The sequence below is a fragment of the Tympanuchus pallidicinctus genome, unplaced genomic scaffold (assembly GCF_026119805.1).
Source record: "Tympanuchus pallidicinctus isolate F22 unplaced genomic scaffold, pur_lepc_1.0 scaffold7, whole genome shotgun sequence".
Taxonomy (NCBI): Eukaryota; Metazoa; Chordata; class Aves; order Galliformes; family Phasianidae; genus Tympanuchus; species Tympanuchus pallidicinctus.
Window position 1 is genome coordinate 1,292,765 of NW_026294791.1, and position 22,077 is coordinate 1,314,841.

Here is a 22,077-nt window from a genome sequence, read left to right on the forward strand (position 1 = left end):
AAAGGATATAGCCTGGCTCCTCAGGTCGGATGCTGTAGCCCTCCTCATCAAGCTCTGGGGAATTCTGCATGGGGCACAAAACATGAAGGATCAACACTGCTGCTGTTTTTGTTGTTGCTGTCACAATACTAAATTTGTTTCTGCAACACCCAATTGCAAGCCACGTTTGTCTTTGGTTGTCCTCAATGTCCTTGAGGCACTGGGCAGTTCTTTCCTCACCTACAGAGTGCAGAATGGTCCTTCACTTGGTCACCTGGTTTCTGGATCATTTTATAAGCCTGCCTTCTGGATCAGTTCTCAATTTATTGATGCCACATAAAATCATGAAGTTTGGAGAGGTACACAACAATCATCTAGTCCCCCCATGCCCACTAAACCATGTCCTTTGGTATCCTTTCCTTTAAAAGAGATCCAGAATACACATTGGAGAAGGATTAATTTCCTTGCACGCCTGTAATAATGTCTCTGAAATCATTTTTATTCAGTATGCCTCAGCTTTGAAGCAGAGAGTGCATTTGGGGGACATGGCTCACAAAGGAGCATTGCCCAGGGCAGGGGCAGAGCCCTCAGACACTTACATATCTGTCCCAGTCGATCTCTGCATAAAATCCATTTGGGGCCCCATTCGTTTTCTTCTGTAACACATGGGAAAACAAGATTTCAACACTTAAAATGAAGGAAAAAAAATAGGAGAACATTGCATATACGCAGGTGTTTGTGAATCTGTGTAGTGAGGCTCTACCACATAAGCTGAGCAAAGGTTCACGGGCTCTCTTTAAACCAACCCTTGGGTTTAAGTTCCCTGAAAGATGTCATTTCTCAAGGGCAGGGAGCACTGGCAGATGGCTCTGTGCTTCTACCCAGGTTGAGTTTGTTGTTCTCCATCACAGGCAGCCAGGCCACTGCCATTCTGGGGGCCAGGATGCAAGCTGATCCCCAGACAGCCATTGCTCACCAGAATCACAGCTGTGCCAGCCCCATGCTCCCATAATGGCCACAGAGACCTGGAGTCAAGCATCAAAATGATGACCAAACACCACTATAGAGTTTTTCTATAAATGGGCCTTGCCCAGGGCTGGTGAGGCTCAGGGTGATCAACAGCATGTACCAAGTCCTGGGTGTCTGATGGAGAGTAAAGCCAGAATACAGTCAAGTACAACATTGTCCTTCACTTCTGAGCTTGGGGTCATCACCAAATTGCTGTTACACAGAGGTGACTGCCAGCAGCAATGCATCCCAACAGCGGTGGCACTGACATGATCCAGCAATTCTGTGGCCCAGGTATTGGTCTGACTCAACCTAACCCACATTTTCCTGCAGTCTGGATCTCTAAACAAGAACTACATTCTGTTCTCATTTGTAGCTGTAACCAAGCATTTCCTTACTGAGTTATTTTTTCCTTGCTCCTGTGTGCCCTCACGTTTGCTATGGCAAGGTGGCTCATTGAGATGAGGGCTGAGAGGCTGGAATGGATTGGGGTTGGGCGGAAAGAGGGTTAACATGTTGGGCAGTTGGCTGGTTTTAAACAGAAGAACAAATGAAAGGAATCAGCAAACACTGTGGGGTCTATAAGGAGGGGATGACTCCCCAGAAGGGCTGTATTCAGCAGTGAGGTTGGCCCCAGGGCTATCATCCCTACCACAATATGGCTTTCTGCAAGAACATGCTATACGATGAAAACTGAAATCTCTTCATCCTCCAATGCCTGTTTCAAAATACTCAGTGCTCTCATCACATGTTAAAAAAAAAAGAAAGTAAAGAAACTGCTCTCCTGCTTCCTCCAGCTTACTGGAGCACTGGAAACCATGCAAGAAAGCAAACTGCCTGCAAAACCCAAAATACACATCTTATGGAGAAAGCATCAGCTGCTGGCAAGGGTTGGAAGTGGTGTTTAGGTTTCCAGCTCAGACATCTTGCCTCCAGCCCCATCTGAACACAGTGCTACCATCAGCCATGCCCAAGGAGCTGTCAGCTGGGTTTTCACTGTCCAAAACTACATTTGGCATTGCTCAATGCAGCAGCTTTATTCACTACAGATTTCTGCACGTCACAAAACTCCATTTCATCACGTTTTCTGGGATTTTGTTTAACTGCTGAACAAAGCCTTGATTAAAGCACTACCTGAGCTGCAGGCTTCTTAATCACTAATTAACAACCAGTAACAAATGGCAGAGGAATGTGGGTGATTCCAAAGCCAAGGATCTTGGGTCAGATGCAGGAAACAAGATGGCACATCTCTAAAGGAGCAATGTGGCACCCTGATGTCTGCATGATGCCACGCTGCACAGCGATGCCATGTGTCCCTGGCACTGGGCTGGGCATGCAGTGCTGCTCTCCTGCTGAATGTATCCCTAGGGCTTATTTTAAGCCTCTAATGCCTGAATCCACACAGTCCCAGTCTGAGCCCAACATACTTAACTGTAAATTGGAAATGAAGCAGCTAAAGTGGCTCCTTCCACTGCCTGGTTCTAAGGGGCGTTCCTATCCCTAACCAAGAAAAGCAGCAGCATCTTGAGAACAGCTATCGTCTTCGTTTCAGTTTAATATAGAAAACAAACTGATGTAAGAAACAGGTGTGTGGCGATTTGCCATTAACCCCAACCACAGAAAATCTGCCCTGAGCCGATTGTGCTCAGCAGGAGCTGGAATCTCCAAGCACCTGAGCCGCCACAGGAGGTACGCAGCACCTGCTGCCTATTTTCACCGTGTCAATTTTGTACAGAGTCCTAAACTATTATTATTTAAACAGCTTCATCTGGACTTGGACACTTATTTGCTATGTTAAGAAGGAAGTGGTTCACAAAATAAGCTCCCATGATGGCCAACGAAGCTGCTAACGCGGAGCAGCGCTGCGCAGTACTTACGATGCCGTCCCTGTCCGGTGACCCCCTGCAAGGAACAGAAAACGCACCTGGGTTAGCTCCAGCACAGCCCCACTTGAGGAAATGCAGAAATGGTGCTCTGAATGCTCCTGCAGCAACTGGAGCTGTCATTACAGCATTGCCAGCAAAGCCAAATTGCTGGTGTGCTCCTCAGAAACCCCGCACAGTGCGCTCTCGTGTTGTAGGACAGCACACACATCAGTACTCCGAGTGCTTCTGTGCTGCAGAAGTTGGTAGAAGCTGCAAATGAGTAATTCAGACTCCATGCAGCAAGACTGTTCCCTGCCAGAAGTATCACTGCTTCATTTTTGGGTGGGTTTTTTAAGCAGGTGGAGCTGAAAATCCCCCATCATCCCCACGTCTGGGAGCTTTGGCCCCAGGGCACAGCAAGTAGCCTCACAAGGCAACACTGGACCGAGTGTCAGCAAGGGGCAGCTTAGCAAAGGGATGGATGTGTTTGTTGGATCCAGGCTGGCCCCTTGTTGGTGTGTTGCCAGAGATTCTCCACAAATTAATGTCTGACTCATGGCACCACAGAAAATCTGAAGGGAGCTGCTGCTGGGTTGGGCTAATTTGATGGAGATTAATGCCTTTTTGTCAAACTTCCCCATAACGCTCATGTGTGCTCCTCTCTCACCTCAGGGTTCATCTCCCACTTCCCTCACTACAGCCTTCCCCTCTGCTGGCTGTGACCCAACCTCCTCCAGATGTGGCCCAGGGACCCAAAGTCCCTCCAGCAATGAAGCTGAGCTCCATGCCACCACTGCTCACCAAAGGCCCTCCTGTTTCAACGGGATTTGTGTCTGACCAGATTCCAGCAGATGTGCGCATCAGTATTTGGGCAGAGTTTAATCTGCTGCAGCTCCCAGAGGGGAACTGGGCTTCTGATCACTGCTCACTGTCACCATGCACAGCAAACACATGCATGTTCCACAGCTCTGCAGAGCACACGTGGCTGCAGGTCTCTGTGTGCATGGGAGGAAATGGCTCTGATGCAGCCATCGCTGTGAGCTGTGACTTGAGGATGACAGATGTCCCCAACACACCCAGCTCCTTCCTGCCATCATTACTTATTAATGCATTTTAGATCTCATTGACTTACGTGGAATCAGTGTCCTTTTCTTTCTTGCGTATACCAAAGGCCTTCCTTGTACGTTTTTTCAGTCCTGCAGGTAGGAGTATAAGAATGCAATATGCATGTTACACTCCAAATTCAACTCCAAGAGGTTGCTTCCCCAGCTGCCAGCTCTAAGTCATAACAAGGTGAAAAGAACCCCCCAGCAGGACAGTGCAGGCAGCACTTGCTCCTGGTTACACCTTGCTATCGTTAAGTGAATGCTCATTAACTTGCTCAATTGCATATTTCACAGAAGTATTTCTGACCTTTCTGTCTTAGTGATACACTCCCTCAGGCAGTGGGGAAACCCTTCTTAGGGGTAAATAAATGAAGAAAAAACCCAAAAACCTGCTTAAATCACTGATGCAGTGGTTCAGCACAGTGCTTATAGTTGCCAGCCCACTGGGGACAGGGGCACACAGCCCTCAACGACCAAAGCTGCAGGTACTGGCCGAGCATCCCTTCTAACAGTAGCTGTGGGCCTTCCCTGCCATTTTTTTGGAGGAAAAGCTGTCCCTGAGAGCACTCTAACACCTTGCAATGAATGCACCTAGGTAGGCATTTTAGCATTTGAACCGCTTGGAGCTACCATGAAGCTGGGCTGCTGCTCTCCTCTGCTCTGCCTTCAAGCTTGTGCACGCCCTCCAAAGTTATTTTCTGCTTTCCCAGGAGCATCTCACTCCTGCAGATGGATGCAACAAGCACCCCCAGTGCTGGCTTTCTGCAGCACATCACAGCACACCAGTCTTGAATTACCACAATGCAAGAGGAGCCTCAAGGCTCCCGATCCCCTACAACCAGATGTTTGGTTGTCCAACAACAGGGCCAAGCCAGGGCAGCTCCGTCAGACTCCAGCTGCTCTCTTTGATGCTGCTGATGGAGCCCTAGGAGGTCATCTGAAGGCAGTGCAGCAGCCCAACCCCAGGCACAAACCCCACACCTTTGCACAACAGCCCCCATTTGGCTCGTCTCACCTCCCAGCTTTCCCACAAGGAAGTTATTAATAACACAGGAAGATCTCAGCTCCCAGAATAACATTGGCTTCCAAACCCAAAGTAGAACAGGGAGGGAAGTGAATGACCAAACTGAGACACTGTTTGGCCTTACCTGAAGAGAAGCCCAATTTGGCTAAATTCTGTAACGAAGCCTTCTGCTCAGTTACATAATAGACCCACCATCTGCTGGAAATGTAACTACAGTTAGGGGGAGGAAAGATGTTTAAGGAAGGGTGAGAGCTTCCACAGCACCACAAACCACAGCAGAAGCAGTGCATCATGCTGGGGATCTCATCCCAAACGTGCAGCTCCCTGCAGCAGGGCATTAGTCACCTTCCATTTACTATCATCTTCCCCCCCTCCTCGTAATACCTATGAATCAGCATCTAAGAAATGCAACTCAGTATTTAATACTCTGAGGCTTTAAACCTTAATCTTAAGAGCTGTGCAAACATCTTCTAGACCAAAGACTTAACAGCTCTACAAGAAAGAGTCCCATTCTGCCAGCAGCCTCCTGCCAATGGATGGGACAACAGCTATGCTCCTGATCCTCCAACAGGGAGGGGTGCTGGGAGGAAGAGCTTCAGAAAGGCAATATCCATTTCAACACAGAAAACATCCATGGGAATACTGCTGCCCCAAATGCTCCTTTTTTGATGACAGAAGCCTTAAAATAAAGCTATTCAAATGCTTTGATCCACTAGGGCTGCTCAGTCTGTGCACTGGGATAAACACATCCATGACCACACGGAGCCTCAAGACCCCAAGCAACTGCAAGGGGAGGAGAAAAGGAGAAATTCTGCCATTTTAGGGACAAACAGCATCAGCTCTGAACACCATGAAACACGAGATGGTCAGTTGGTTTTGCAGTTGGTTTGCTGCTGGGTTTTCTGGGGGTGTTCATTTTCCCTGGAGCTGATGTGGGCAATGCCCATTCCCTTCACATGCACACCTGCTCCTGCTGAATTACTTCCCTAGGTCCAAACATGGACAAATCTGCTGCTGTTTCCAAGCCAAGTGACAGTATTTACTTTGCTCCAGAATTAATAACCCTCAATTTGCTCAGCAAAACTGAAGCACAGGGAAGACAAAATGCCTCTGAACTGACACGTGCCTGCCCCAGGCTCCAAGAGAGAAGGTCTGACAGATCCAAAGCTATCTGGGGACCAAGAATTTCTTGCAGGGCAAGGACAAGGCTCCGTACTCTCCCCACAAAAACAAGGCCCATCAGAAAAAGTTCCATTTTCCAAAGATAGCTTGGAAAACCCTTCTACAGACTGCAGGATGCACCCATAGGCAATCATAGGCCATCATTTGTTGTGCACAGTGCAATGACATCTAAATGGGCACCCAAACAACGCTGGAACCTAAAGCAGCTCTTGGCTCCTTGTAAAGGAGCAATGAGCACAGCAGGGTATGGATGCCTGCACCAAGCATCTTTTAAATTTATACATATATTTTGTATTTAAGATCATAAGGAAGCAAGTCATCACCCACATGCTGTGCACTAAGCTCAGTAATGCAACCACACTGATTGCTTGCTGCCTGTTTACCCCAAGATCAGGTCTGTAGGGTCAGCCCACAGGGAATCATGGACACAAGTGTCCCCACAGTGCCGCCAGGGCACAAGGTGCAGATACAGCTGTGGCTTTCACTCACGGCTGGCACACAAGTGCCAAATCATCTCCTAAAGGTTGCTGTGCTATGCAAGCCATGGCCCAGCACAGGTGCTCCCTCCCGAGTGATGCTCAGATTCCTATTTTTAGGGTTTTCTGTTTGCTGGTCAGGAACAGGAGATGAGGGCATTCCCAGACACCACCCAAGCACTGAGCAGCTACAGGAGGGCACGTGGCACATGGACAGCATGGACAGTGTCCCCCCGTGTGGTCAGGAAAGGGCTCTCCAACCAAGGTCTGGGTGGGTTGCCAGGGAAGAAGTGTCACCTGCTTCCGTGCCAACATTGTCATCCAGAATTGTTAACTTACACAAAATACATTCAAATTCACATCTCCACATTGGGAAGATTCACACCCAAAATTAATCACAACACGGGCTGTCTTTCCAGTTCCCAGAATCATCCCATTCTTGCATGGTCTGCCATCAAATACTTGGGTTTTAGAGAGGAGATCAACCACAAGAATTTGTAACTAACAAGAAAGCCAAGGAGACCTGACCCAAGAGGAAAGGCCCCATTGCCAGGCACTGAGTGCCTCCCAGCACCTGCTTCCAAAGCACAGCCACACTGCCCAGGGGGGCTCCAGGCAGAAGGACCTGGGCAAACATCACTCATAAGTCACACTGGTTTCTTCTGCACTAGAGCCAAGACAAGGGCAGCATCCTGCAGAGCTCCAAGGAACTGTACTAAAACCAACCAGTGGGGATCTCAGGGGACTTTTCCAACTGGAATGATTCTATGCTCCCACGAGAAACACACCAGATGAGCCCATCTCAGGCATATTTACAAATGTCACCGTCTTCCAGAAAACCTCACCTACGTGGGGACCACTGCATATCCTGAATGTGCATTTTCCAAAGGTAGGCTACAGGTTTGAAGTATTGCAAGTGGGAAATACCAAAGCCCAACAATAAGGAACCCTGCACATTCCTCCCTCGCCCATCTTCCATCCATCCCACGGCAGTGCCATTATGGGATTTCCCTACCTGGAAAACTGAGGGAAATAAAGAAGCATCTCAGTGCTGCTCCCAGCAGTAGTAAACAAAAAATCCCAGCCTTCCAGCCCACAAGAAGAGCTGCATGCACATTCTTTCATCACAGGTCGTGGGGAGTGGCTTCCAGCTGTTGAGGGGAGGGTTTGGCGCATGCCTTGGTAGCACCTCGCCATAGCTGTGTCTGTGTTCATTTCTTATATCTTGTGATACAAGAGCTTCTGGTTAAGCCAAAAAAGCACCCAGGCTGGCATTGTACTGACAAGCTTGTTTGTAAGCTTACAGCATCAGCAACAAGGGCAGGATACATGGTAAGACCCAGTCGAGGGGCTGCGTGGCAGGAGGGGGTTGAGATGCGCTCCAAGCGACGTGCAGAGTGACAAATGCCCACTGACACTGCACACACACACACTTGAAAGCCCTGCACCCATTCATAATTCATCAGCTCCAATACCAGGGTGCATCTCTAACGATGTCTCCGACGGGTTCTGTAGCAGTGGCTCTGCAGAACAACACAGCGGCATGGCAGGAGGTGCCCCCCCAGCACTGTGCCCTGTGCTGGAAGCCCCACCTCCACCAAACCCCCACAGCCATTCCAGCACAGCCCGTGCCCTCAGCTGCCTGCTCAGCTCCCCGCAGCTGCACAGGGTGGGAGGTTATTTTCCCCACCCTCACTCAATAGCTCTCAAGAAAAGCCACAACAAAACGTATGCACACACACACAAAAAAAGAAAATACGGGGGGGGAAGAGAATTTCCCCCAAACAAACAGATACAAACCCATTAAAATCCCCCACCTCCACGGGGATGGGTCTGGTTGCGGTCACCCCCAGCATCTTTGCTGCACAAACCTCACAGCACTGCTTCAGAGGTGCTTGGGAGTGGGGAACATGAAAGCACAGCTGGCACCCAGCAGTGGGTAAGATTTAAAGAGTCATAATTGAAGCCCTCAGAAGGGTGTGCCAAGGTTGGGGCACTGGGATGGTGAGGAGCAGATCCCTGATATGGCTGCATTGGGTGATTTTTCCAGTGCTGCTACCCTGCTGCTTTTCAACCCATATATCAATCACATCAATCTGCATTTGTACTGGTAGTGGGCAGCATCACCCCCACTGCTGCAAGGGCTGTATGGGCAAACCCAGTGCTGGCCATCCCTGCACCCTGCACTGTGCTGGGAGGGCTGGGCTGCTCCTTCAGTACCTCCTCATGCAAACCTAGCATCCATGAAACCAAAAAATACCCAAATCCAACCCAAAAGTTGACAGAAGTGCCATTCCATGGGGTTGAAAGCACAACCATCAGCAGCTGCAGCCATTCCGCCAGCCTTCCTCTGCCAACAAAGCAACACACCTCCAAAAACCCTCAGGAACATCAGCCTGTAATCGAGCTTCAATTAAAAATGAATAGCTGAGGCCATTCAGGAGCAGCAGGCCAGGCTTTGCGCTGCTATGTTGCACACGAGCAGGGCAGGAGCCAGGGACCTCCTTATCCCCACTGAATGTACACAGCTCAAATATACCATCTTATGGAAAAGGATGCGTTGGGTGAGCATGGAGAATGGGAACAGCACCACACGTGTGCCTGGAAGGGAGAGTCAGCATCCAGCAACCATCAGCATCTCAACGGCAAAGGGCTCTCCCTGAAGGTCTCCACAGACACAGTAAGGGCAAATTTTGGGCACTGAGCAGCTCTGTGCAGCAGGGATGGCTGTGGGCAACCACTCATCCAACCTTCAGCTGCCTGAGGCCCTGTGGCAAAGACTCAAGGAGACGTGACTTAACCTGGGATTCTTTTTTTTCCTAAAAAGCCCTGATAATGTGTGTAACACCAATGAATGGGGCAGCAGGGACCCCAAAAGCTGTGTTTGGGCACACTCCAAACTGGGCTCACCAAACAACAACTTTTACATCTGCATCCCACGTACCTATGAGCCATAGAACCATTCCAGTTGGAGAAGCACTCTCAGCTCCCCAAGCCCACTCTCACCCCGTCCCCTGTGCCCCACACCCCTCAGTGCCACATCCCCACAGCTCTGAACACCCCAGGGGTGGTGACCCCCCATCCCCTTGGCAGCTGTGCAGTGCTGAGTGCTCTTTGGAGAAGAAAATTCTCCTAATATCCAAGCTGACTCCCCCCCGGTGCCACATGAGGCCGTTAGTTCTCATTCTAGCCCTTCATTTTCTCCTTTCCCATCCAAAAAGCCCTGTCCATAAACATCTCAATACTTCTCATGGCCCAGCAGTCTGACACACGGTGTCGGGGTTCTGCGTTGACTGCCCAGCTCCTATTTCAGCTGGCATCCTCTGCACCTTCACACAGCGTGGGTTTGAACTGGGGAGTGCTACCAGGCTTAACCCAACACATTTCCCAAATTCCCAGCGTTTGGGTGGGGCTTTGTTGTTGTTGTTTTCAAGCTAGATCCCTTTATCCCCTCCCTCCCTCCTTTAGCAAGACCTATTGAGAAACGTGCTGCCCTAGGAACAGCTGGAAAATCCCAAACCAGCTTGGCTGGACTGGGTGGTGTGCCCAGAGCTCTGCTATCTTTTGGCATCGAGGCCCATCATCAGCCCAGCCGATACAGAAACTCCCTGAGCCCCACGTGCTGCACAAACACACTGACATCCAGAAGCACTGTTTATCAGAACAAGACCACCTAAAACAAAACAAAGCCAATGTTCTCCCTTTGGCAGAGGAAAAGCTTCTTCTGCTCCGTGCCCTTGGCTGCCCCCAGGCCCAGTGTTACCCAGATGAGTGCTGCTAGGAGGCAATGCAAAGCATGGCCATATGGGACGTGAGCAGTCGCACATGGAAGCCCCCAGCATGACCAGATGCCCTAAAAGCACTCAGAGAAAGCAGAGCAGAAATTCCTGCCATCTCAACCAACCTCTGACCTCAGGGAGGGTGGGAGGAACTGCCGGCCCCAGTGCCACCCCAATGGGATCATCCATCAGCCACAGCTGGGTGATCTTCCAACACTGCACATTTGCACCGAGCACCACATTGCAGCAGTGATTTCAAAACTCAGTTGAGCCATACATGCACCCAAGATGCAACAGATTAAAAAAAAAGAGAGAGATAAATACACCCCTTTGTTCCCTTGCACATGGATGTTTACCTTCACATCATCACCAGGTTGTTTTATTCCCCTCCACCCCCATCACTTCTCTATGGCTTCTGCCCCCATCTACAAAGAGAACTAGAAGATATCCCATCTTCATCCTGAACCCAGCACAAGTCCCCATCACCTGAAGAGGCCACATTCTCCTGCTCCCATGGGAGGACACAGCCCCAGTCCGTCCAGCTCTGTGGCACCAGCAGCCCCACAGTGCCCCAATTCAGCACCACTCAAACGCTATGGCACAGTCAGTGCAGGGAAACACAAGTGCTTCACACGGCTTTGAGAGCTTGAAATTGGCTCTAAGTTGAGGGCATTCAAAATGTTAGGGCCATGGTCAACGGGCACGGCAGGGACGGGTTGGGCTTGAAGGTCTCAGAGGGCTTTCCCAACCTGAAGGGTTCTATGAAAAGGAAGCCTCTGTGCAAGGTGCCAGTGGGGCACTGGGCATGAAAGTTCCACTCTTCCACAAATAAAGCCAGTTTCCAACTGTTTAAAAATTAATCAAAAGCATTAATTATTTCTCCTCACTCCATTTTCTCACTTCCATCCCAGGCTCCCACGCACAACTCGCCAGTAAAGGGGAAACTTTCTGCTGCCTTTTCCTAAAAACCATGCGAGACGATTCTGCCAGCCACCATCCCACCACCATCAGAAACACCGAGGAACCCAGAAAGGAGCCCAGAAGAGAGCCCAGAAGGGAGCTCAGCCCAGCCCAGCCCCCTCCGCAGGCAGACGGAGCCGCCGCACCCAGCGCGGCAGCAGCCCGGCTGTAATTCCCACCCGTTAATTCCCCCGAAGACGCAGCGCTCGCGAGGAGCGGCTCCCGCAGCCGAGCTGTGTCACCGGCTGTGCTGTGAGTCACGGCACGGAGCGCAGCGCTGTGCCCTGAGAGCAAATCTTTCCCTTCTCACCCATCCCCTCTCCAACGTCGGTGGAGCATAAATAAGGCCTTGAAGGACAGGGATGCCCGCTCCCCTCATCCCAAGAGATCGCGCAGCACGCGCAGCCCTCGGTCATGGATGTGACCAGCCGGAGGTGGGCATCTTCCATCGGCACTGCGGGGTGATGGCCGCACGGATCCCCATTTGTGAGGTTGCACACGAGGCTGGATCCGGGCACCCTGCACCGGGGTGGCACAAATAAAGCAGAACACCTCTACGATGCGTGCTGGGGCCTTGAAGGCCAAAAGCCGTTCTGCTTTAAGCGGATAAAACCCTTCCTCCACGGCATCTCGCCGCAGAAGGCGTAAGGAGGAGCTCTACATATGGCCGAGGCGGATGACACGGGTTACAATCTGTGCAAGCGGTGCCCGTTCCCCACACAGACACACAGCGCTCAACCGGGAGCCCATCTCCCCTTCCACCTCCTCTGTGCCCCCTCCCCAGCACCGCACCTCCCTACCCGGCAGCGATGGTCCCTTTCGGAGCATCCCTTCCCGGTGGAGGGATGCACACACATAGCAGCGCACGGCCATAAATCGCGCGGACCCATCCGCCCCCCCTTTCCCCGACCCCGCACCGAAGGGCCGGGGCCGTGCAGAGCCCATGCGGGGGGGTACCCCGGCCCCGCAGATACCCCCGCAGGTTCGGCGGCAGCTCCACCCGGCAGAACGCTTCAGCTGAGGGGGGGAAATGGATTTTAATCACGATCTTATCATGATGATTTCAAATGAAAAGGTGAAGGATTCCCACCCCGACCCCCCCTCCCTCACCCGCCCCCCCATCACTCCCCCACCCCCTACCTTCCATCATGGTGGCAGAATCGCATTCCTCACTCTCCCGGGAGCTGAAAAACACAGATGAGGAGGACGGTCGGGCCCCGCTCTCCGCACCCCCGGACCCCCCCGGATCGACGGGGCTGTTAGCGGCGCTGTCAGCGCGGGGGGCGGCCCACGGTCGGGGCTGCGGCTGTGCCGCCCCCGGAGCGCCGGAGATGCTCGGAGAGGCGGTGCCCCCCCCCCGCGCCGCGTCACAGCGCGCTCCTCCCGCCGGCAGCGCGCAGCCTATTTCCCAGCCGCCCCCCCACCCCCCCAATACTTTCCCCAAAAGCAGAACCCCTCTCCGTACCCCGTGACGCACTTCCCCTCCCCGTAATCCTATTGCAGCGGGGGGGCTTTAATTGCCGGGTGCTGCTGTCAGCGCGCGGGAGCGCGCACGGAGCGCGGGCCCCCCCCGCGGCCATTCACGGGGAATCAATGGGTGACGTCACGATCGGCCATCGGCCCCGAGAAGCGCTGGGGGGGGCACAGAGCTCCCGTGGCCCCGGGATGCTGCGAGCAGCCGATGCCGGCACACGAACGGCTCCACCGCCTCCCCAGGTGGGGCCCTGTCGCGTTGTTTGGGTTTTTTTCCTTCTTTTTTTTGTTTTGCTGCACAACCCCTCGCACCTTGCAGTGGTGCAGACCCCGTGCGCTCGTCCAGCTCACCTAACACCCCCCCCCACCCCCCCCCAGCACACATCGTGCTCCCCCCACCTGCACCCCTGGCACAGTCCTGCTAGGAAATGCAGCCTGGGCTGCAATGCAATGCCACTGCACTGTGGTGCTTGGGTGCATCACCATGCAGGGCAGCACTGGAGATATTATTTAAAATAAATATATATAATTAAAATATGGGGGGGGAGGGGACAAATGGTGTTACCTGCAAGCACACGGAGAAGAGATGCAAGAGGATGCAACAGAGGGGAACACAGTGCCAGCAGCAGCAGCCGCCCCCCCAGCTCTCACCTCCCAGCATCACCTGCTCAGGGAGCTCACCCACCTTCTGCCCACATCTCCCCTCTTTAGGTTCTGCCCTCACCGCTCAGAAGCTTGGAGACCAACAGCTGCAGCATCTTTGCCATAACGCTATTGAATAATGGTGGGTGCAGCCATGGTTGTCCCAGCAGAGCTGTCAGCACTGGCACTGACTGGGGGGGAGGTGCGTCATCATCCCTGGGGGTGCCTGAGAGCCATGGGAACGTGGCACTGAGAGACATGGACAGAGGGGGTGGGCTGGGGGATCTCAGGAGGCTTTTCCAATCTCAGAGACTTTAGATGCACAGCCAGCCCCCACAAGGCCCATTTCTGGGGGGTGCACAACTATAGGCTGCATGTGAGCACACACAGAGCTGCAGCTGCCCTGGGATGAGGCTGGAGGCAGTGGGTGAATCAGAGCCTCACACCAGCACAGCACCGCAAGGTGCCCCCAGCGCCGGCTGAGGGATTTGCTAAATAAAGCCCAAATCCATCAGCCTCATCCTGCCAAGAGCACAGCCCTGCAAATCCCAGCATTAAGGCATCCTCAGTAAGATGATGACAGACACACAGGCCTGTCCTGGCTGTCCCATTACCAAATCACAACAAGACATCACAGTGCCAACAAGCTGGGGCAGTCCTCCCAGTGGGAGCAAAGCAAGGAGAGGCTGATCCCCCCAGCAGTCCCAGGGGAGCCCCCACTATCACACAGGGCTGGAACTCAGTCACCTCAGAGGCTTTTTCCAGTGATTCCACAGCTCCCTGCTCCCTCCCTGCTGGCCCCTCACAGCAAGCACTGCTCCCTTCTGCTCCGTCAGCTTCACTCCATCCATCCCCACTCTCCCCGTGCACAAAGAGCCGCAGGGCCCCTTCCATCCCACTGAGCAAAGGGAGCAGCAGGGAGCCAACCCCAGCTGTGCCACTGCCAGGCCCACACAGAGCAACGAGTGCTCACTGCAGAGCAGCCACACAGCACATTGCAGCATTCACCTTCTCCCACTCCCACTCCCACTCCCACTCCCACCTCCTCTTCCTCCCTGCAGCACAGCAGCTCAGCAATCCTCTGCTAAGCAGGGCCAAGCTGCACAGCTGCAGCTCTTCATCCTAAATACTGCCCGTGCCTCAACTGGGCACAGCTGTGGTCCCATGCTCTGCGTTTTTGTTAGGAAGAAGAAATGCTAAAAAATTCCCCATGCAAAGGGAATGCTGGGGGTTGTGAGCAGTGCTGCACACCTGTGCTCCCAAAGGCTGCTGGCCCATTTGAGGGCTGTATCACAGAGAGCATCGACCCTTACAGCATGTTTGGGGTGGGATGGGGCTGAGACACACAAGAACCCTCAGATCCCACCTTGTTCATTGCTGGCCCCAGTGCTCTGTGTTAGGGTGGGCAGCAGGGGCTCAGCAGCACTTAAGGGGCTGGGTTTCAGCTTGAGAAGCCACGGGAGCAGTGCAGGCTGTGGGCGTTCCAAGGGAACAGTGTGTGCTGAGATGCTGCTACTTTGAAGCTGTGAGCAGTGCTGCTGGCACCCAGGGCAGACCCAGCAGTGCCCTCCTTGCCCTGGGCTGTTTGCTTGTTTTTTTGGCTGAAGAATGAGGATATGGGGGAAAAAAAAAAAAAAAGCTTTCTTTGAATAATGTTGGGAATCTTCTTGCAGCTCCTGGTGTGTGCTGCCAGCTTAAGGGCACGTGTTAGGGGTGGCAGAGAGATGCAGGCAGGTCCTGTTTGGTGATGCAGGGCGAGGTGGCAGCCTGTAAATGCTGCAGGTGATCGTGTCCTGGGTCGGATGGCACTGCCTGGGCGCTCCATGCACACTGCCACAGGCAGAACAAGGCCACCAGCTGTGGTGGAGCCCTGCAGGGAGCAGACAGAGCCATGCAGGGAAATGGCAGTGCAATAGGAAGAAAATCAAATGGGTCCCAAAACGAGCACCCTGGGGATTCAGGCAGCCTGGAGCCACTGCCTCCAGCTGTGTGAGGATCCAGCTGTGTGAGGATCCAGCTGTGCACGGCTCTGGCTGTGCTCAGGCTGCAGCCAGCCAGGATCCAGCTGTGCATGGCTTTAGCTGCACAGGCATCCAGCTGCGTGCGGCTCCAGCAGCGCTGGCTCCCATTGCACAGATCCCTGCTGCCTGTCCTGGTGGCACGTGCCCCTTTGTGCACATCCCTGCTGTGTGCGCGGCGCCGTGCAGCGGTTTGGGCTCGGCAGATGGAGCTGTGCAGCTGTGCACGGCTGTGTGCACAGAGGAGGCTGAACTTCGGCTGCTGAGTGGAAGGGGAAACACAGCGTGGGGAGCCCCAGGGTGACACGGCCCATGCTTTGCAAAAATGGGACCTGAGCAAAATTGGTGACCCCTTCCCTGCCCCTCAGAGCAGACCCGAACTGTAGATGCGTTACATGCTGAGATGTGGCAGGACGTGCCCAAAACGTGGCATGTTGCACCCAAAGTGCTGCCAGCAGCTGAGCAGCTCTGCAATAAAGGCACATTTTTGGGGGTGCTCCTACTGCTGGTGCACAGCTCCAGCCAGCCCGATGCCATGGGACCTGCATCCCTGTGCCCTGCCATGCAGTGAGCAGCACCGTGCTGCACTGTCCAGGTGAGAAACGTACCGCTGCTCAGCAGAAGAAACCTACAGCTTCCTCAAAGCTGTTCTGCTGAAACAGGGACTGTGCTGTGCACCCAACCACAACCCCACCTCCAGCCTGAGCTGCGTTCCCTGCTTGCACAGTTGCACACGACAGCTGCACACCATGGTCACACAGCCAATTGCATGCATTCCTGCATCCCAGGGTACAGCTGGGAGCAGGCAGAGCACCATCCCTGCATGCCACCCATGGAAGCAGCCAACGCCGTGCATCTGCTGCATGCCTGATGCTGAAGGAAGCCATACAGCTGCAGGGGCTAGCAGGAACCTGGGGCCAGCAGCGTGCAGCCAACACATGGCCTCATCCTCGAGGAGAGGATGCAGAGTGCCATCACCTGGCTGGGGAATCCCCCTAGCTGAGGTCTGGGGTTGGTTCTGTGGCAGTGCTGCTGGAGCAGAGCAGGGAAGGATGCTGCTGCTGCAGCACAGAGCATGGCGGCTGTCCTTGCTGCACTCGTGGTGACGCCACTGCCAGAAGTGGGTCAGTGGGAAGGGAAAAAATAAACCTGGGGGGGTTGAGGAAGGGAGAGGCAGCACAGAACGCACCGCAGCCCTCCCTCCCCCAGCGCTGCTTCGTGTTCCTTCAGCTGTGGGTTTGGAGCTTCGCTGGGCTCATCGAAGGCAGAGGATAAATCGGGCAGAAAGGAAAGATCGGTCTCAGCAGCAGCAGCGGTGGTGCCTGGGGGGCACAGCCACAGCGCGGGGCACGGCTGCAGGGATGCGGGGACAGGATGTGGCCCTGCGCTCAGCTCCGCCGCCCGCTGCCGGCCCGGCCCCACGCAGCAGCAGGGCGTGTTGTTCCTGGAAGACCGCTGGTTGTTTCAATTGCGTTGGGTACGGCCGGGACATGAAAGCCACCGCCGGGCTGCGGTGCGCTGCGGCATCGCCTTCCTGTCTGCAGCGCCTTCCTGGCGCCGCTGCCGCTGGGCAGGGACAGCACTGAGCGGGGAGCAGCCATCCCATGGGCATCCCCTCTGCCTGTGCCACATCCCAGCCACCCCGTGCCATGTTCCAGCCACCCTGTTCCACATCCCAGCCACCCCGTGCCACGTGCTGGCCGCCCTATGCTGTGTCCCAACCTCCCCGTGCCATACCTGCAGTCCAGCCCTCACTGAACAAACAACGCTGTGAGCAGCCCTGGGACAGGGTCATGCATTCATTTATTCACTTCATATAAAAATCTCTTAAGAATGCATCTGAACACAATATATAATACTATAACATACGTCGTGTGAAACTTTTGAAAACAAGAAAATAACCACCTGGAACAATGCAGTGTTCGACAGACATACACACCCATTGATCATGCACAACTGTGCTATTGTCATTAACTAGTTGTCACGAGTTGGACCAGAAAGCTCAAAACGTATGTTACAAACTGAGTGGCACCGCTCGCCGTGCCCAACGGCGTCGTCAGGAGGAGTTTCACAGCACAATTATTACATCAGTTCACATTTTTGTCATAGAGGTTCACATTGGGTTGTCGGGAGGCTGGGGCAGGACGCGGCCACCTCCGCCCCGTCCCCTGGGTTGCGTATGTCTCTTCAGCTGTGTTCAGGTTTTGTACTTTATGCAATACAAAAGGTTACGAGAAAACAAAAACAAAAACAAAAACAAGGAAAAATAAAAGGCAACTCTTATTCCGAGTCTTCTACACAATTAACATCGCCGCCGACAGGCAATGCTAATTCATATAAATTAATAACTTACAAAACATTACAGTATATACATTACGTAATAAATACACTGTTATAAACAGTAATGGAGGTGTTAGAGCTCAAGGCAGTGCGGGAGGAGGAGGACGGTGGGCCTAAACGAAGGGAAGGCGGAACACGAAGGTGTTTGCGTGCCACTGCGCCGCAGCCACCCCGGGCAGAGGGGCAGGCAACGAGGGGGGCCTTCAGAAGACTAATTAAAAGTGCCGTAATGCAAAAACAGAGGGAATCCCTTCTCTTAGTCTGGAAAAGTGATTAACCGCAATAAAGTGACAGGTATTGCCCGCGGAAAAAGGAAGACTGCTTCTTGTAACAGGAAGAATCAAAAAGGATCCGTCGGTTCCCGAACACTCGGTGCCGCTGCTCACACTGAACTCCGTGTATCGAACAGATCTCGAAAAGACATGAGGGCGTTTACAAAGAAGGCACACAGGTCTGCAGACAGGCGGTGGGGCGGGCAGGTTCTACACGCAGAGTTATGGATCAGTAGTTTCTATCAGCCCGGCGGGTTGGAGTCCCGGAGCGAACAGTGCGCAATCTCTCCGCCGCGCGCTGGGCCGCTCGGTGTTGGCGCCCGCAGCCCCCGGCCACGCGGCGCCCGCAGCTCGCGCGGCCACCCCAGCATCACTCACGGCGTTTCCTGAGCCATTGTTCAGCACGGAGCCCCGACGGCCCCACGGACCCGGAGATCCGTCAGCCAATGTCAGGCACAGGCCCAAGGCCCAGGCTGCAGGCGAGTCCCACCAGACCGCTTGCGTGCTCGTTAAGCGTTTCCAATCCACTTACACAGGCGCAGGGCATTATGTGTCAACGGGAGACGTGTCCTCTGTCACAATTTCTATGTTCGCCTCCCGCTGCACGTCCTCCTGCCCCGGGCTGCCCGTGCACAGCATCTTCTTGCTGTGGAAGTAGCCGACGCTCTCGCCTTCCCTCTCGGGCCCGTCCGAATCCTCCTCCTCCAAGGTCAGCTCGAACTGGAACTTCTCCATCAGGCCGGGGCAGTCCTGGCCCCGCTCCTCCAGTGGGGGTGAGGGGCTCTGTGGGATCATGCTCTGGTACCAGTTCCTGTTGTCCTCCAGAGTGTCCAGGATGTCCTGTGCGTCCGGCTGCACCAGGTCAGCCCATGTCTCCCACAGCGGGTGCACGATGTAGTCGATGAACCCGACCTGCAAAACATGGGAACACGCTTAGGGAAGGGAAATGCACTGAGACGGCTGTCTGAAAAGTTAAAATGATATTAATGCATGAGTTTACGGGCTGAACGCCTGCCTAGGTGCAAGATCTGAACAGCAGGAGTGCTACACCTGGGGAGGAAAAAGAGCACGCATCAGGGTAGGTCAGAGGCCGAACTGCTGGAAAGGAGCTCTGCAGAGAAGGACCTGCGGGTCCTGGTTGACCAACAGTTGGCCAACAGTTGGCCATGAGGCAGCAGTGTGTCCTGGTGGCCAAGAGGACCACTGGCACTGGGGGTGCATTGCCCAAAGTGTAGTTAGCAGGTGTGGGAGGTGCTCCTACCTTCTGCTCTGCACTGGGGAGGCACAGCTGGAGCACTGCGCCCAGTGTGGGGCTGTCCAGTTCAGGCCAGACAGGGAACTGCTGGAGAGCCCAGTGGAACGTGCAGAGATGGTGGAGGCCTGGAGCACTTCCTGATGGGGACAGGCTGAGAGCCCCGGGGCTGTGCGCGTGAGGAGGAGAAGCTGAGGGGAATCTGATCAGTGCTGATCAGATCAACGCTTGCCCAGAACCAACCCTGTGTGAAAGGTAGACTGAAAGCAGGAGGCACCTGGAACTCCAAGATGAAGCTGCCGCACCTGTCCCTGGCTGAAAGATTCTGAATGTCCCTGTGGGTGCCTCCTCCTGCCCAGTGAATCAACCGCTGCTGTGCAGGGGACAGGGCAAGTTACCACTCCGAAGGCGGAGTAGCCCCAAAGTCCCTGCAGAAATGACATCTAATGAGCATTGGTCGGTCCAGCCTGGTCAAGATTTCCTTTCCTATCCCTTCATTTTGGAAAGAGCGCAGGAAGAAGGGGAGGCAGCCCACCAAGTTCTGCTCCTGTATCCAGGCGGGCTGCCCAAGCCCCCAGTGGTGACGTGCCGGGGTGGAAGCGGTGCGGCCGTCAGCCCATCCGCTCGCAGGCGCGTAGGCACTGAGCTCAATCATGTTTCAATTGTCTGAGTAAGAGGACGTATGTCCAGGATGGAGAAAACTGAATGGCCATAAAGAGGATTGAAATTCTTCCGTCTTGGCAGAGTGTGTCACTTCTCTCCTCACTGCTGGACGACGTTTCAGCGCAGCAGGAAAATGGCTCTCAGAGGGGCCAGGCTCAACGCGCAGATGTTTGCTTTGGAAATCGCACATGCCTCCTTCAGACACAACAGGATGTCAATAGAACCATTAACATTCAATTGTAACATACTGGGAAGGCAGCTTAAACGAAAAGGTGATGAAAATTTCCTGCAGCACAGGAGATCCGGAGCACTTTTAGAGTGACAAAGATCCCAACCGGTGAGCCGATGGCCACCCGGCACGGCCTGGGGGAGCACAGCTCGGCACTGACCGCCTCACACAGCGCTGTCGTTTCCTTGCACAAACAGCTCCGATGGCAGAGCAGCTTCCAGCCCGATCCTAAAGTGTTCTGATGTAAAGAGGAACACCAGAGCTCGGCCACACTCGCACACTGTCTGCCCTTGGGTTCTCTGTTTCACCCCGGGATGGAAACGCCGCTTCCCCCTCTCCTTTGCATTCGTTGGTAGCTCGGTAGTGGCCATTTCGTGCAACTCCTTTTGCAAAGCAAAAATGCCATTTTGAAACCTCTGTGAAGCATGCATGTGAACCACAGAATTAACTGGCGCTCACACGCGGAGCACATGGGCATTTGCTTGCCAAGCCTGGCTGAAGGATTCATTTCTTGTTAGGTTAACAAATAAGACAGATTTTTCCAACAAAATCACCATGCGGTCCAGTGAATAGTTTTGAAACTGCCTGGCTTAGCCCAAGAGGACATTTGGAAATAATTATCATCGATTTTCTTACTTATTCAAACTGAAAAACCTTGATGATGGCTTGCTCAAGTCCTTCCAAAACAACAACTGGGACAGCATTATATGAAGACTGGAGTACGTTCTGGCCTACATAAACCTCCGGCTTTGTTTCTGCCTAACCAGGTGAAACACTGTGGCCTGTGCTCTGCAGGTCAGATCTAAGTTGACTTTGAAATCATCATATGAATCAGAACCAGGGATGAAACAGGTGATCTCCAAATACAAGAAAAACCCAAGTTCTTTTTAAGACCTGCACTAATTTAAATATCTACACTTGGACTTCACAATACAGAGGCTCCACTGAGCTGAACTGGCCGATTCATGCCCTGCAAAATCATTCTACACGAGGCCAAAAGCAACCAAAATTTGGGCCCTGTTGGAGTCCTGGGTGAAGCCCCCCTTGGGGCTGCTCGTATCTCTGCCATCAGAGGGACAGGCATTGCCATTTCTAATGTGGGGTGCAGTACCAGTAGGATTAGGAGGTGCTAATTAAGAGCCAGGAAGGAGGCTGTGGGGTGTGAAGACGTAAGAGACCCAAACAGATCAGGATCACACTCCTCCAGCCCGGGGAACAAAAGGAGAACAGCTCACTCTGGAAACTGGGACACAAACAGGGCAAGATAAGCATGTGTGTGGGGAGTGTGGGGACGCCAAGGAATGAGAAGGGAGCCCACAGCCTGGCTGCAGGGCCGTAGGACCTTCAGGCACAGCTGGGCGTCAATCAGAACCAGCCCTCAGAACAGCTGGCCCTTTGCCTAGTTGTGTTAGAGAGAGCAGATGAGCTTTGTGTCTGAGGCAATACCGCCGTGTGGCTCCGGGCCAATTACCTGTGATTTTTCCACCGACGCTGTGTGTTTGTCACACATGGGGCTGATTTCCATTCCCCTTTCCCTCTCTTTGTCTCCCTGCTGGAAGAACTCCTCCATGATTCTGTCCGTCCACTGCCGGTACAGCTCCAGGGACTTTGTGGGATTACTCAAGTCTGCACAATGTACCATGTTTCGGAGAACCTGCAATTACATTCATCAGAAAACTCATAAAATCCAATGGAAAAAGAGGACGGCTTCAAGCTGTATCTGCTTGCTCAATTCAGAACACTTAACCACGAGGCTCTTTGATTATGCAATTTGGTACAGAAATGTTAGCACCCTACGATCCCTGTGCA

At 53.4% G+C, this 22,077-nt stretch overlaps 2 protein-coding genes across 8 annotated transcripts in view; both read right to left on the reverse strand.

The window, feature by feature from the left end:
• Window positions 1-12,783, reverse strand: part of SGIP1 (SH3GL interacting endocytic adaptor 1) — a 34,213-nt gene extending 21,430 nt beyond the window's left edge. Inside the window, exons 1-6 of the mRNA XM_052666877.1 lie at window positions 12,520-12,783; window positions 3,985-4,048; window positions 2,865-2,889; window positions 1,386-1,463; window positions 579-635; window positions 10-64 (exon numbers count right to left, since the gene is read on the reverse strand). Of these exons, the coding sequence (XP_052522837.1) occupies window positions 10-64; window positions 579-635; window positions 1,386-1,463; window positions 2,865-2,889; window positions 3,985-4,048; window positions 12,520-12,529 (289 nt within the window). The 5' untranslated portion in view covers window positions 12,530-12,783. The remainder of the gene's footprint in view (window positions 1-9; window positions 65-578; window positions 636-1,385; window positions 1,464-2,864; window positions 2,890-3,984; window positions 4,049-12,519) is intronic.
• Window positions 12,784-17,296: 4,513 nt separating this feature from the next.
• The window catches only part of PDE4B (phosphodiesterase 4B), a 147,226-nt gene continuing 142,445 nt past the window's right edge, over window positions 17,297-22,077 (reverse strand). For all 7 annotated transcript variants that reach the window (XM_052666867.1, XM_052666869.1, XM_052666868.1 and 4 more), the window contains 2 exons: window positions 21,740-21,922; window positions 17,297-19,036 (listed from right to left, as the gene is read on the reverse strand). In XM_052666867.1, coding sequence (XP_052522827.1) covers window positions 18,671-19,036; window positions 21,740-21,922 — 549 coding nt within the window. In that variant the 3' untranslated portion in view covers window positions 17,297-18,670. The remainder of the gene's footprint in view (window positions 19,037-21,739; window positions 21,923-22,077) is intronic.